General features: G+C 36.6%; 1 protein-coding gene across 6 annotated transcripts in view; it reads left to right on the top strand.

The window, feature by feature from the left end:
- Positions 1-13,905, top strand: part of LOC107732474 (semaphorin-6D-like) — a 175,559-nt gene that overhangs the window by 121,098 nt on the left and 40,556 nt on the right. For all 6 annotated transcript variants that reach the window (XM_016543815.1, XM_016543819.1, XM_016543818.1 and 3 more), the window contains 5 exons: positions 1,415-1,611; positions 8,151-8,265; positions 8,725-8,782; positions 10,521-10,577; positions 11,316-11,417. In XM_016543815.1, coding sequence (XP_016399301.1) covers positions 1,473-1,611; positions 8,151-8,265; positions 8,725-8,782; positions 10,521-10,577; positions 11,316-11,417 — 471 coding nt within the window. In that variant the 5' untranslated portion in view covers positions 1,415-1,472. The remainder of the gene's footprint in view (positions 1-1,414; positions 1,612-8,150; positions 8,266-8,724; positions 8,783-10,520; positions 10,578-11,315; positions 11,418-13,905) is intronic.

The raw sequence follows: 13,905 nt of genomic DNA, 5'->3' as shown, positions 1-13,905 counted from the left end.
TCTCCTATAAAATTGCATTTTACTAATTAAGAAAAACAGACTGAAAGTGTGAAAGACGTACACTCTTAAAAATAAAGGTGCTTAAAAGGTTCTTATCTTTCTCTTTACTACTATAGTACATAATGAACATGAATTAACATCAAAAGGTAGGCTATTTTATAAGGGCCTACAGTACATCTTACTGAAATGTCTCATGTAAAAAGCTCATTCAGTGTTTCAAACTGCGGAAAACGTGTAAAGCTTGTAAACATTGCAGTGTAATATACATTTACCTCAGAATAACCATTCGGTGTCCATAAGCTCATCAGTCAGCTAGAAAAATAACTATAAAGAGGAGCATTTTGCTATATTTATGCGCTATTGCATATTCATATTTTTTACTTAACCTGTTGTCTACATGACTCAACTTCTCCTATAAAATTGCATTTTACTAATTAAGAAAAACAGACTGAAAGTGTGAAAGACGTACACTCTTAAAAATAAAGGTGCTTAAAAGGTTCTTCATAGAACCATTTTTGGTTCCACAAAGAACCATTCAGTCAAAGGTTCTTTAAAGAACCATCTCTTTCTCAACTTTTTATAATCTGAAGAACCTTCATTTGCCACAAAGAACATTTTGTGAAACGTAAAGGTTCTTCAGATGTTAAAGGTTCTTTATAAGTCAAAGCCTTTTGGAAAATCTATTTGTGGCGGTCAGTTTTGATATTGTGGCGGGCCGCAACAAATAAATCAATGTATGGGAAACACAAGATCAATATTAAAATATTAGATAAATATTAAAAATTAAAATGAAACTTACCTGCTTGAACTCTTTCATTTGATCCAGGTGTCTGTCTTTAAAGTGTTTTGTTAGTTTGGTGTGTTTCCTCCTTTTGATGTCGCCACGTCTCAGTGCTTTTATGTAGAGAGCGCATCTGCGCACCTTTCTGATAGCGCATCAAGAACCGGGTTGACCGGGTACTCTGTACCACCGGTACTTAAAAAAACCTGGTACCGTAACGTTTTCATTTTTTTAGTACCGACTTGGTACCGAAGTACCGGGTCTTTTGACAACACTACAAAGTAGTTAGTCCACATTTCTTTCAAGTTTCAAAAATGACGCAAAATAACCATATCAGTATCCTAAAAGTGGTACAGTACATATGTGTCAACACTTTCTGAAGCTTAAAAGCCTCGGCCCTTATCATTGTAATTGGATGTAAAAGAGCAGCTAGTGCAAATTCAAAAATTTATCTTTTTGTGTTCCACAGTCATACAGATTTGGAACGACATGCCAGTGACTTTCACAATCATTCAGTCGTATGTGCAAGTTGTTCAGTCAGGTAGAAGCACAAAAATCCTTTTTAGTGAGGTTAGCAGTGACCATATTTAAAACAGCCATTGTCATGATCGCTCTCGTTTGTTGTCTTTTCAGGTGGTGTTCAGTCTACTCTGGGTCATGCTGTGTGGCTGACTTCTACGCTCTAGCTGAAATGAGGTTGGTGATTTTGGGGTCGCGGCCCCTCTTGGCCTTGACCCTCACGCTCACCCTCACCTGCCTAAAACATCTGTGCCATGGTGTGACGCCCTTCCCTCAGGACCTGGAGCCCATCAGCACCGTCGGTAGTGAACGTAAGTATAAAACTACGAAACACCAGTAGTTCCTGGGATAAAAGTGACATTATTTCACTGATTTCCTTTTAACTTACGGCATACAAAGAGTGTTGAAACCTCAGTTTGTTTTCACATCTTCATAATTCAATCATGGCAGTTGGAATTATGAATGCTTTATCTTGCAAGATATATTGCAATAGGCGCATTAAACCGTGCCCAGAGTTTAAAAGTAAACCTCCTGCCAAGCAATCAGGTCTTGGCAGGCATAAAGCGTTTCACATGCCAAATACGTATATCAGCAGCCATGGCTGCCAAGTTTATCCTCACTCCACCTTCCCATTCCCAGCCCTAATCTACCCCATCCCGATTCTCCTCCCCACGCTACTCCCCAGCTTCCAAACCCACTGGGTCTGAGAGAGCAGCTTTACTCGACGCTGCTGTGAAGTTGTTACTAATTGGCAAATAAAAACTCCTCAGTCTTGGCTGTGTAGCAAACAGCAGGGTGTGGAGAGGCTGACTCAATTGCAAATGAAGTGTGATAGAGGTGTTTGCTGTTTTATGTTGATATTTTGTGGACAACTCATTTTTATACAGTCCATAAAACCCAGCACTATATAGTTCATAATTCTTTAGGAAACCAAAAAGTGTTATTTTATGTTGATTTAGTTGAAGGCATGGCTTAGTGGCTGGGTTTTGAGCCATTCAGAAGTGAATGGAAGGTTCAGTTACTGAATTTCCATTGAATTTGATTGAGGTTGCAAACAGGATATAGAATTGCAATTCAGTGTTAACTGTAAAATGAACTGAAATGGAAAGAGATTCATGTAACAATTGAAATAGAAAAGCAGTTTGTTTATACAAGCTTTGAATGTTGACTTGAAAAAAATCTTGATTGAACGTTTTGAAAATAGATGGACGGATGGATGGATGGATAGATGATGAATGGATGGACATATAGAAAGATAGATGGATATAAGGAGGGGAAAGGATGGACAGATAGATAGACAGACAGACCTGTATGACTAAGTTTTCTTCTGTGGAACACAAAGTATTTGAAGTTTGGTAACCAAACAGTTTTTTGTTTTTTAATATATTTTTATACATCCAATGGAAATCATTGGAAACTGAAACTGTTTGGTTACCAGCATTCTTCAAAATATCGTCTTTGTTTATTTATTAAAAAAAATTTTTATTTGTATTTATTTTATTTTTTCCACAGAAGAAAGTCAGTCATACAGGTTTGGAACAACATGAGTGAGTAAATGATGACAGAATTTTCTTTTTTGGTTGAACTATAAGTCATGAGGGTTCTTTAAGTTGGAATCTAGCTTGTGGTCCCATTTTCACTTTAATTCCCTATCATTTTAACTTTCAAACACAGAATTCAGCATGGATGTACCATGATTGACAGGGGAGGCTCGGGGGGGACATGTTTGAGCAGATACGGGAGCTCTGCAGCATTCTTTGTTCTGCTGAAACGACTGGACCACATTTGAGAGAGCTGGACTCAAAAACAGATACTGAGCCTCAGAGCTATTGGTGTACAGATAGCTGGGGCTAATAGAACTCTCCAAGAAGAACATCACACGAGTAATGAGACCCATTTATCAACCATTTCCACCTGTGTGTGTGTTTATGTGCTTGCTGTATGTGTATGTGTGGTTTTACATCCTGAGACTTGGCTCTGTTCTACTACTTCTACACATTGTAACCTTTAAACCCATTAGATGTCCGCGACCGCATTTATACTGTAGCTAAATACAGTTGTCACTCCTCTTCTGAGTGCTAAATCCTGTTCTGTTCACAATATTTTTAGAGCAGTGACAGCTGCAACATGCAACCAATTGTAACAAGCTGTGTAATGTATGGGTTTGTTCTGCAGCACAGGGATGGTGGGAGCAGCTACAGTGCACAGAGACCATATCAAAATATGCAAATGAGTCGAGACAGGTACCTCAATTTCAGTGATTTTTCTAACACAGCAGCTCAGAGGAGCTGTCAGCGAGTGGTATCACTGCATTAACAACTAGTTGTTCAGTTTTCTTCTGTACACATGACACATATTTAATGTATAATTTGATTGTCATCTTCAATATCTTAATTCTCAGGAGTTGTACGGGAGTGAACTGAACAACTAGTTGTTAATACAGTTGGTGTATTTGCATATGTTGATGCCAGTCTGTCTCTCTCCACACATAGATGGTCCCATCAGCCCTGTGGTCTTTGTGCAGCCCACACATTACAGGTGGAAAAAAAGCAGCATCTTTAACAAAACATGGAAAACAAGCTTTAACAAAACATGGTGTCTTTGTTTACACTGTTGGCATCCATGTTTGTTAAGTTAGGTTTGACAAACTTGTGCTATGAATGGATCCATACAAGCTGTTTCTTATGTCATACAGTGTGATCAACTTTAATATGCACTTAAATCACTGTTACTATAAGTAGAGACACTATGAATACAATATATTGGTACCATGACAGTTATTAACTGATATTAGAGATTAAAAAAAAACATAGACCCGGCTAGAACAAGCGGAGTGATACAAAATTGTGAAAGGGCATTCCAGTAGCGATACCAGTACAATATCTCACGGTTCATAAACTTTACGACTTTACGGTCTCCCTCTCACCATTTTTCAACCCTAGGAAAAACATAATGCCCATAAAAAATGGACTCTTCTCTAATTAATTCATAGGAAAACCTTTCTTTGAATGAACACACATATCCTTCAGGTCATTGTGTATGTTGTTACTGTTCTTGTATATTGTCTTTTGTATTGTATACTGTTTTATGCAGGCTTATGATGGAATCACTCGTTCATGTAATCTTACCTATACCATGTTTAGTATCTATGAATTTGCCTTCTGATGATCTAAACGAGCGTGTATATTATCTTTCATCCGAGACTGCATCCGTACGCTCGTCAACAACCAAGGCAATGCAAGTATCGTACATTTAACTAAACGAAAGGTTTAGTATAAGCTATAGACCCCGTTATAAACGGGCCTGATGGTTTTACTCAGGTGGTTAACTGACTCTTTTCATAGCTTCATTCTCTGGTTTTCCTGATGGTTTCATCCATCAAGTCTCATTTGCCCTTTCCCCATGTATGAGTGATTGTATATTTGTTTGTTTAGATTAGTTATGTGTGTTAGCGTTAGTTAATAAAACTTTTGTGCACAAATTACATGAGTTTCTGATCCTACTTGTGAATAATGTCCCTTTACGATTTTGATCCTTGCTACATGCTCTAAGGCATTTTTAGACTTCTGTAAGAAGGTTGTTTTCTGTGGCCATGAAAATAACCTTTCTTAGAGTTGATATGAAATTACACTAAATGTTCGCTGGACGGACAGATTAGTTGATGGCAATTTAATTCTGCTACAGTTACTACTGGCAGCTGATATAAATAATTGTAATTAATCATAATTAATTGTATTTATTTATATACATTTCCCTTTTGAGCTAATTTGCTACATTAGTATAAATAATTAACATTTTAATATTACAATTTATTTAAATGAATAAATCTTAATAAAATAGTTTATATACATTTGTTTTCAGCCATGTCATAAAAATATTATTTGTATTTATTTATTTTTAATTTTGTGATGTTGGCAAGAATTTTTCAGTACATCCGTTGTTTAGTGTTATTCACACCTGCCATGAGAATACAAACTTTGGTTATTTGTTCATCCAGACAGTATTTGAGTCTTGACAGAATAAAAATATGAATTAGACCTGTTAGTAAATATGCTGGAATACACTACATTGCCCAGATGTTTGCCCCAATTTGCAGTCTGCTGGAGTTGATGCTAGCTGCCAGTCAGCAGATTTAGGGCAGTTGGAATTGACAGTTTCACAGAAATCACATAGGGTAAGATATATCAAAAATGTTTGATATTTTGAGACGATTTTAGAACACGCTGTTTTTATTTGTCATGCTTCTCCTAGCAACGAGGTGCATGTTTCTGCATGAATTTAGAATGACTTGACAGTTTGGTAGAGTGTGATCCTCAGTCGTTTAGTGTACGATGCCTGTTTACAGCGAGTGTATGATACTTAGTGTTTTAAAACCTAAGTACATATTCAAAAGTGCATTCCTGCCTTTAAAATTTATAACTGCAGTTTGGTAGAATAATCTTGAATTATTTTAAAGAACGAAGCTGAGATTTCTAGAATATTCTCATGCAGTGAGTTCATGCAGTGATTTTCAGACTTGTGAGAGTCGTGTGGATTGAATTTTCTTTCTCATATCACTGGTTCATTGGCTCTGGCTCTATGTTGAGATGCAGACACTCTGGGTGATCTTTATTGAGTGATGATCCTGCCTAGATCAGATGATGGTGTTTACCCAGTCAGTGTCTTTGAGAAGAGAGTGAAGATTCAGCTCCAGTTTAACCCTTGCATGTTTGTTTACTGTGGTTCCTGAACATCAGAGCGAGCGTCGGTTTCCGGCTGCGGTCACCTGTGGTCTGCCAAGCACAGGAGGAACTCTTAACAATACACAGCTTCATAAATAACTGTAGTAACAGGAATCATTAAAACGTCCAGATTTTCTTTTCACCCCAAGGTCATATTTGTCACCCTGTGGCTGCTACTTTCCAAACAGACCTGCAAATTAAAGGTCCCTGCAGGTCATTGTAGACGTTTCTCTGCGGGTCTGAAAACCCACTCGGCCTCTGAAAGAAGAGCATGCTAAAGTGACTCATGACTCATCTTTGACATTGTGCTAGAAATTAATCTATTTAAGTGTAAATGAGATTAATTAGCAGATGATGTTTGTGAGTGTAAACACTTATCAACATTGCTTGCAGCAAAATGAGATCTGTAATATGAATCATTATAAACATGAAACAGTTTTTGATGTATGGGGGCTGATTTTTCTATTGATCAAGATCCTCAGACAGAAATAAATGGATCAAACCTCCATGCTACATATTGTTAATCAGAATTTCTGTCTTGTTTTCCAATAAAATATTTAAATGTCCTTATAATTATCAAAATTGCATAAGATATGAATTAAAGGAGAGGTCTAATGCTATGTCATGCATTCTGACTTATTTACACTGTTAAAGAGTTGGATTCTCATGCTAAACGTGGCCAAATAAAAAAAAAAAAACGAGTTGGACGTGTGACTTCTGTGCCAAATACACTCCTTCAGGGTTCATATTAGTTTGGGAAAGTTTTTTTCGAGCATGGCCCGTCATGACATCGTAAAGGGTGGAATTCCTTGTATGGGCACTTCTCCAGGAAGAGCGCGCGCACTCATCAACGAGAGCAAGAGCAGGCCATCAATGTGCTTCATTCGGGTTACGGAAGTCGTCGGCAGCGCTGCACAGGACTTGCTCGAGAAGGATTTGTCATTTTGTTTTTAGACCACAAAATCAACAGTCACCAAAGAAGTGTGTTTTTTTTGGTTGTGAGGGAAAGATAACATTGTTCAGCTTCCCAAAGAACCCAGCATTAAGGGAACAGTGCATGCAGTTTGTTTCTCCGGGGCAGAAACAAAGAGTTTTGCAAGCGTGTTTGTTTGTTCTTGGCATTTCAGTGATGATTGTGATTGTTTTATAAACAAATTAAATAAAATGTAATTCAATAAAGTTTTTGTTCCTGTTTTATGTATGTCGATGTCACAGCTTGCAGACGGAAACTGTGTGTTATGTCCCCTTTTTAGGGAATATATCTTAAATTTATATGTATTCATATAAGTATTTATTTATTTATTTTTTATTTTATAGCACAGTTGTATATCACAGTTTCCAAAAAAATATTAGGCAGCAAAAACAACAACAACATTTTTCAACATTTCTAATCGAATTCTAATGGCTGATGAAAATTTGACTAATTTGCCATCTCAGGAATACATTACATTTTAAAATATTTTCAAATAGAAACTGTTATTTTAAATAGTAATAATATTGCACAATATTACTCTTTTTACTATATTTTTGGTCAAGAATAAGCATAAGAGACTTCTTTCAAAAGAATGAAAAAAACGTAATTATTCCAAACTTTTGGTCACCAGTGTATGCATGTATTTATTTTTGTTATGCTACTGAAGTAAATTGCTATTCTTTCATGGATGTTTTAAGCATAAATCTTTTTTTATATGGGCATATGAAAAACAAACTACTTGCCAATAAGATATTATTTGGAGTCAGAAATACAATTTTAAATACTTTTTTTGTATTTTTTACAATTATTAGTCTTATTTTTTTTTAGTAAAAGTTATGACAAATTAATATTTTCAAGTGTATTTATTTATTTATTTTTAACTGGAAAATTGGCTAATTAGCCAAATACTGATTAAAATTTGTTTAATGTTTTGACCACCCAAAAAGGTATTATTAAAATCTTATGAATAGTCCTAAGAGGTATAGATACAATGTGATGAAATGTACACATTTATTTGCTGTTAACAAATTAATTAGAAAAAATGTTGCTATTAAAATAAGAATAATCCTTTAGGTGCATCATTGACACAGAGATGGTAGGCAGTGAGCATTTCCAGTTGATTTTAACCCAGTCTTTTCTCTCCTCCTTCATGAAGGCACCTACCTGTATCCCAGTTTCCAGGGGAACATGTCAGATAACGATACCTCCAGACTGGGGCTGGATTTTCAGAGGATGCTGCGGATTAATCACATGGTCTACATTGCTGCAAGGTATGTCATGTCAGTTCAATCACACGCTCACACAACACCACAGCCACACACATTTCAAAAGATTCAAGATGCAACATCGACTGGGAATTCCAGACCTCCTGATCGGTACACACTAGTGCTGTTTATCCAGACGCCTGCAGCAGTAAGACCCACACACTATTGATAAGGGTCGTGTGATTGGGCCAATCAGTCTCATTCAGACCTGGATTGCAAACAGATGGATGTTCGCTCACTCTCTGACACCTCTCTCACCCCTTCTATTTCCTCTCTGTCTGTCTCTTCACCACTCATGCTCTCTCGCTCTCGTTTTAGCTGTCCTCTGCCCCTTTCATTTCAGCTCAAGGTGTTATTGGCACTGTATTGTTATTTATTGAAAGAACTGGCAGAAAGAATCTCATTTGCCCTAATACTTGAGGAGAATATTGGCATTCCTGTCTCTCTCTCTCTGTGTCTCTGTAGAGATCACGTTTTTGCCATTAACCTCAGTGCTTCAGCGGAGCGTATCGTCCCCCAACAGGTAAGCTCACCTTTTTCTCAACTTCCTGTTTCAGTCATCTCTAATGTTTTTCTTTCTCTCAGATCAGTGCCGTGAGTGCGTGATGTCGGAATATTCACTTTTATTCGTCTTTGGGGAAGGACCATTCAGAAATCCCATTTTTCATATGAGTAATTCTCTTTATGGTGGCGTTAAAGGACGCATATTCCACACTTTTATAGCACTGTCCATTTTTCCCTGAGGTCCACTTGAAATGTTAGTCAAGGTCTCTAACACAAAAAACAGCCGTAATTTAGTTTTACAGAACCATTTTCTGCTCTCAGTGTGACACTTGGAATTAAATATGCTTTATATGCTACTGTACATTCTGTAGGATTTCTATAGGTTAATGGCTGATTGTGATTAGCTAAGCTCATTGCAGGTGAGTTTCATTTATTGAAAAGCCTCTTCACACGCTTAAATTATTTTCACAAAAACCTGTGCTGAAATGTGTAGCTTACTGCAGTACACGGTTGGCAATTTGAACAAATATGCTATATTTTGGTGCTTTTTTTTTTTTTTTTAATGTAATTTCATATAACAAATGAAATGCAATGATTATAACTTATAACAATAATTAATATAATTATAACAAAAAGTAAGCTGGCATTAAAACAAACTCGTTTTAAACACATGAAATGTCTTAATCGCCTCATTAAAATATGGTAAAATATTGGCATTTTGGTCTGTTCCACATCAGAACTCTTGACCTTCTCTATCAAACATCTAAAATTATACAGCAATATCATAACTAATTATTCATTATTAAAAAACAAATATATATACAAAAATATATTATATCACCCAAACATATTTTTTTTACATTTAACTGTCCCAAAACCCTGTCCAAACCCCAGTTTGTTTATTTATTATTTACTAAATGTTCATAATAGTGAATTGCAGGCTTCATATAAAATGAATGGAAAATAAAACTGCTCATATACAGTTTAGCTTGACCTCCTGAGGTTCACTTACAACATTTTCAAAAGGTTAAGCTTTTGCTTTCACTTGCCGTTTGTTGAAAAAGAAAAGAAAAAGTACCTTTTTTCATAGATTTTTGTACCATATTCAAGGTACGTTGTTTTTTTCCCCCCTCCTAAGAGACCAATTAACTTGAGTTCTGAATGTTAAAGTATATATACTTATTTGTTTTAAATAGCAAAATAAATTTTTCCATCATCAAACTGTTTTCCATCACATGTTAATGACAGTAATCCAATCGAATGTAATAGTGTTGATGAACCCGTCTGCACATGGAGAGATCGCTTTCTGCTTTTTGTCTTTTGGGTCTCTCTGACATTAATATCTTAACTGTTGAGAGTAAGATGTCACTGCAGCAAATATTTGTGTTAGTGAGAGTGTTGTTTTTAGCTTGTCATGGTATGTGTGTGTGGGTGTTGATTGCCTGTTGTTCCTGTTGGGTGGGCTGACATGGGGCAGCCCAGTAAATCTCTGCAATACAGCCAGACCTAATGACACCAGCAAGCACCCAGACCTACACACACACACACACACAATCACACTTTTGAACACAGCTTGTTAACAACCTCGGGGATCTCTCTCTCTTTCTTCTTGTTGCTCAGTCCTCATTGTCTAACTCTCTTTCCTCCTTTTTATTTTTATTATGTGTTTATTATGTTATTGAAGTAAATGAAATTTTCCCTTTGCAGCTGTTGTGAATAGCGATGAGCCCTTGATTGTGTGTTTGTTTGTGTGACAGAAACTGACATGGAAGACAAAGGATGTGGAGAAATGCACAGTCAGGGGGAAAAACAGCGTGAGTACACAGCCCTTTTATTTCACTTCCTCCCTGTAATTGTGATAGAAGTCAGCAACTGTTGCTTTTAGTGGTCATTAGTCTCGCATAGCCAGACTTTCATCTAAACGGCAGGTCTGGTCCACATTGCAGCTTATTTTGGGAAAAAACGACCAACATAGACAGGAAGAGACCACATGACTGACATATAGATCATTTAAAATGATTTATTGGATGTTTTAGTGTTTTATTTTCAATGTAATTAGGCAAATTAGTGTAGAATTTTTATATGGACAGTTTATCAATTATTGGCCATAACATGAAAATAATTATCAGTCAGAAAAAAAATTTCCTTATTCCTAAAAGTTGTGTCAAGGCAGCCAATCAGATTAGACCTTGCCAGATCAAGAAGGCACTTTCCTGTGTTGTGGTTAGTATGTATCAGATGGTCAGTAAATGGTCTGGGCCAAGACTAAGTGATTCTCCACAGGTGGCTGCATATACATGTAGATTTGCGAACACACACAGGCTTTATAATATCATTGTTGGTTGAAGACTGAGTTGCAGGGAGTGAGTCAGATCCTGGAGCTCAGCATAGGTATTATGGTAATTTGTGTATGTGGAAGTGAGGGAAAAAGAGAGTCCATAATGATGCTCGCTGTAAGCTTCAAGATGAGTCAGTGTGTGTGTGTGTGTGTGTGTGTGTCAATCAGGAGTTATATATAGTGTGAGTAAAAGCCAGTGTCTTGTCTTTCACAGGATGAGTGTTACAACTACATCAAAGTGCTGGTGCCACGTAACGATGAAACTCTCTTTGCATGTGGAACCAATGCGTTCAACCCAACATGTCGCAACTACAAGGTATGATGAGTCTATTTCTGACACACACTTACACACACATACTTACGCACTGTAAACACCTCCTACAGATGCGCAGACTTCTAAAGTTTCCCTTTAAAGAATCAAAACTGACAGTCTAAATGCACACGTTTACCTAAATTTGTCAGCATTAAAATTAATTTGGATATTAGGCCTTTTCAAAAATGTATATACCCTGCTCCTTCTCAGAAATGAATTAATATCCTGTCACACCTGTTTGCAACCTGAATTTGCTGTGAGGGAGTTCTGTGTTCTCCCACCAAACCTGGCTGTTGGTGAAACTAAGCATTTTTCTGCAGATGCAATAAGCAATGTTAACGCATGTTAGTCAGATATTAACCAAGTTTGTGTATTTTGGGATAATGCCTAAAAAATGCTGGTTGGAAGCACCAAGAGGTAAATAAAATTATTAAAATGGACATTAAAAATTAAGGTGGATAAAAGTTTTAGTCAATGAGAAGACATGCACATAAACTACAATAGAAATGCATTTACTGAATAAGTTCCTAGATGCATGTCCAAAATATCGTGGGACTTTGCTTCAGGTCATGTGACTGAATAAATCACTAATATGATTGGCTGCTATCATTTCACTCAGATGACAGACTACTATTATTTATTTAGTGTGCGTAAACTATGATAGAGATGCATTTACTGAATAAATTCCTAGATTCATTGGGGAAAAAATGTCATGTGACTTTATAATTTGCTCAGATGATCGGTTGCTGTTACTGCCGGAACTGTCAGATGTGAGAACCACAAGTAATTTTACATTTATTTAAAAAAAGCCCTAGTGACTCCAAAATTTAAATTTCTAGCTCATGTAGTAGTCAGTCATCAATTGTTACCTATTTGCTAATAGTTTTTTTAAATAATTATATTACGTTTTCTTTTTTTTTTTCTTTTTTTTTTATGATGATCCTGCTTAAAAGGCAACTTGAAATCAAAATTACCCTTTTTAGTTTCTATTTAAAATGTCCCTGGTATAAATTTTTCATTAAAATTAACCAATAATATCATAGGTTTTCATAACTTTTAACCAATCCAGTCAAATCACACTTGACAAAATTAAAGGTACAATATGTAAGTTTTCACCGCTAGAGGGCGCATATTCAAAAGAAACAAAGGCGTAGTTTGATGACGCCGTGACTGAGTGTGGAATCATGGGAGTTGTCATCTTCATCCACACAGCCGACGCAATCCGATGGGACTCAGGCAGAAATCATGTTCATGGATGAGCTAATGTATTAAAGATTTATTAACATCGTAGTATGAAGCAGTGAGGCGGAAAGCCGTCGAAGCGAAACGAGGCCGCTGAAGCGTTCTGAAATCGAGGGTGTATGACGTCATTGGCAAGCGACGCAATGACACTATGGACAAGGTCCGTGTCACTAGTTAAAATTGCTTATTTCTCTGGATTTAAACATTCTTCAAAACATTTGGGATAATGTAAGTACACAAGTCAGCAAAATATATAACACTGTTCTAGTGGTTTTTGGATATTTTAATAAAAAAATCTTACATATTGCACCTTTAAGTCCCTGCCAGTAAATATTCTGTTTCACTCGAAAATGTCAAATAATGATCTTTAAGAATCTCAAGGAATTTTTTGGCCTGCACAAATAGGCAACATATCACTAGTTTGATGTAGAATTAGGCCTGTCCTGTGATTGATGGTTTCCATCAACATTAGCAGACCAGTTCCTGAGCGGTGTGTGTGTGCCCGTGTGCTTGTTTGCCAGAGAGCATGTAAATCTGACTAAACTCTGGAGGAGGCCAGCAGGGAGTCAGCTTAACTCACGGATGAGGCTCTGCTCTCAATTTTTCCGTTTGAGGCTCTTTGGAGATCCTGATTTATGCACCTTACCCTGAAGACATCTTCCCTCCATATCCCTCGCTTTCCTCCTCCTGCGATTCTCTCTCTGTCCGTCTCCGTTTCTCTCACTCACCGTCTCGTTTTTCTGCATCTCTCCAAGGAGAAGCAAATCATGTCACTCAGTTCCTCTACCTCATCTTCTCATGCATTCCTTCACTCTCAAATCACAGCTCGCGAGGTTACACATTAACTGTGGAGAACTTTCTGGAAAACTGTGCAAAGAGTGGTTGAGGAGAAATAGTAGTTTTGAGACTTTTGGAAAAGTAAAATTTGTCATTTTAGACTATTATAACATGTTTTCCCCAATGTCTGTTTATGTTAGTGAAGAATTCTTGCAACAGAAGTATCCATAATGAAGGTTTTCTTTTGAGAGGCACAATATATCGGTGCCATATCGGTTATCAGCTGAGATATTAAAAGATTTTTTTAGAATTTATCGGTATTGGTCAATATTGGATATTTATTTTTACATGCTTATTTCCCAGTGTCTGTTTGTTATTCAAAGATTCTTGCACCAAAAGCATCTGTAATGTAGGTTTTCTTTAGAGAGGCATGATATATGTGTTATCAGCTGAGATATAACATATATATATA

Source organism: Sinocyclocheilus rhinocerous, unplaced genomic scaffold (genome assembly GCF_001515625.1).
Source record: "Sinocyclocheilus rhinocerous isolate Xijiao unplaced genomic scaffold, SAMN03320098_v1.1 scaffold3081, whole genome shotgun sequence".
NCBI lineage: Eukaryota > Metazoa > Chordata > Actinopteri > Cypriniformes > Cyprinidae > Sinocyclocheilus > Sinocyclocheilus rhinocerous.
The sequence above is the reverse complement of the archived record's forward strand: the minus strand, read 5'-3'. Positions and strand labels throughout refer to the sequence as shown.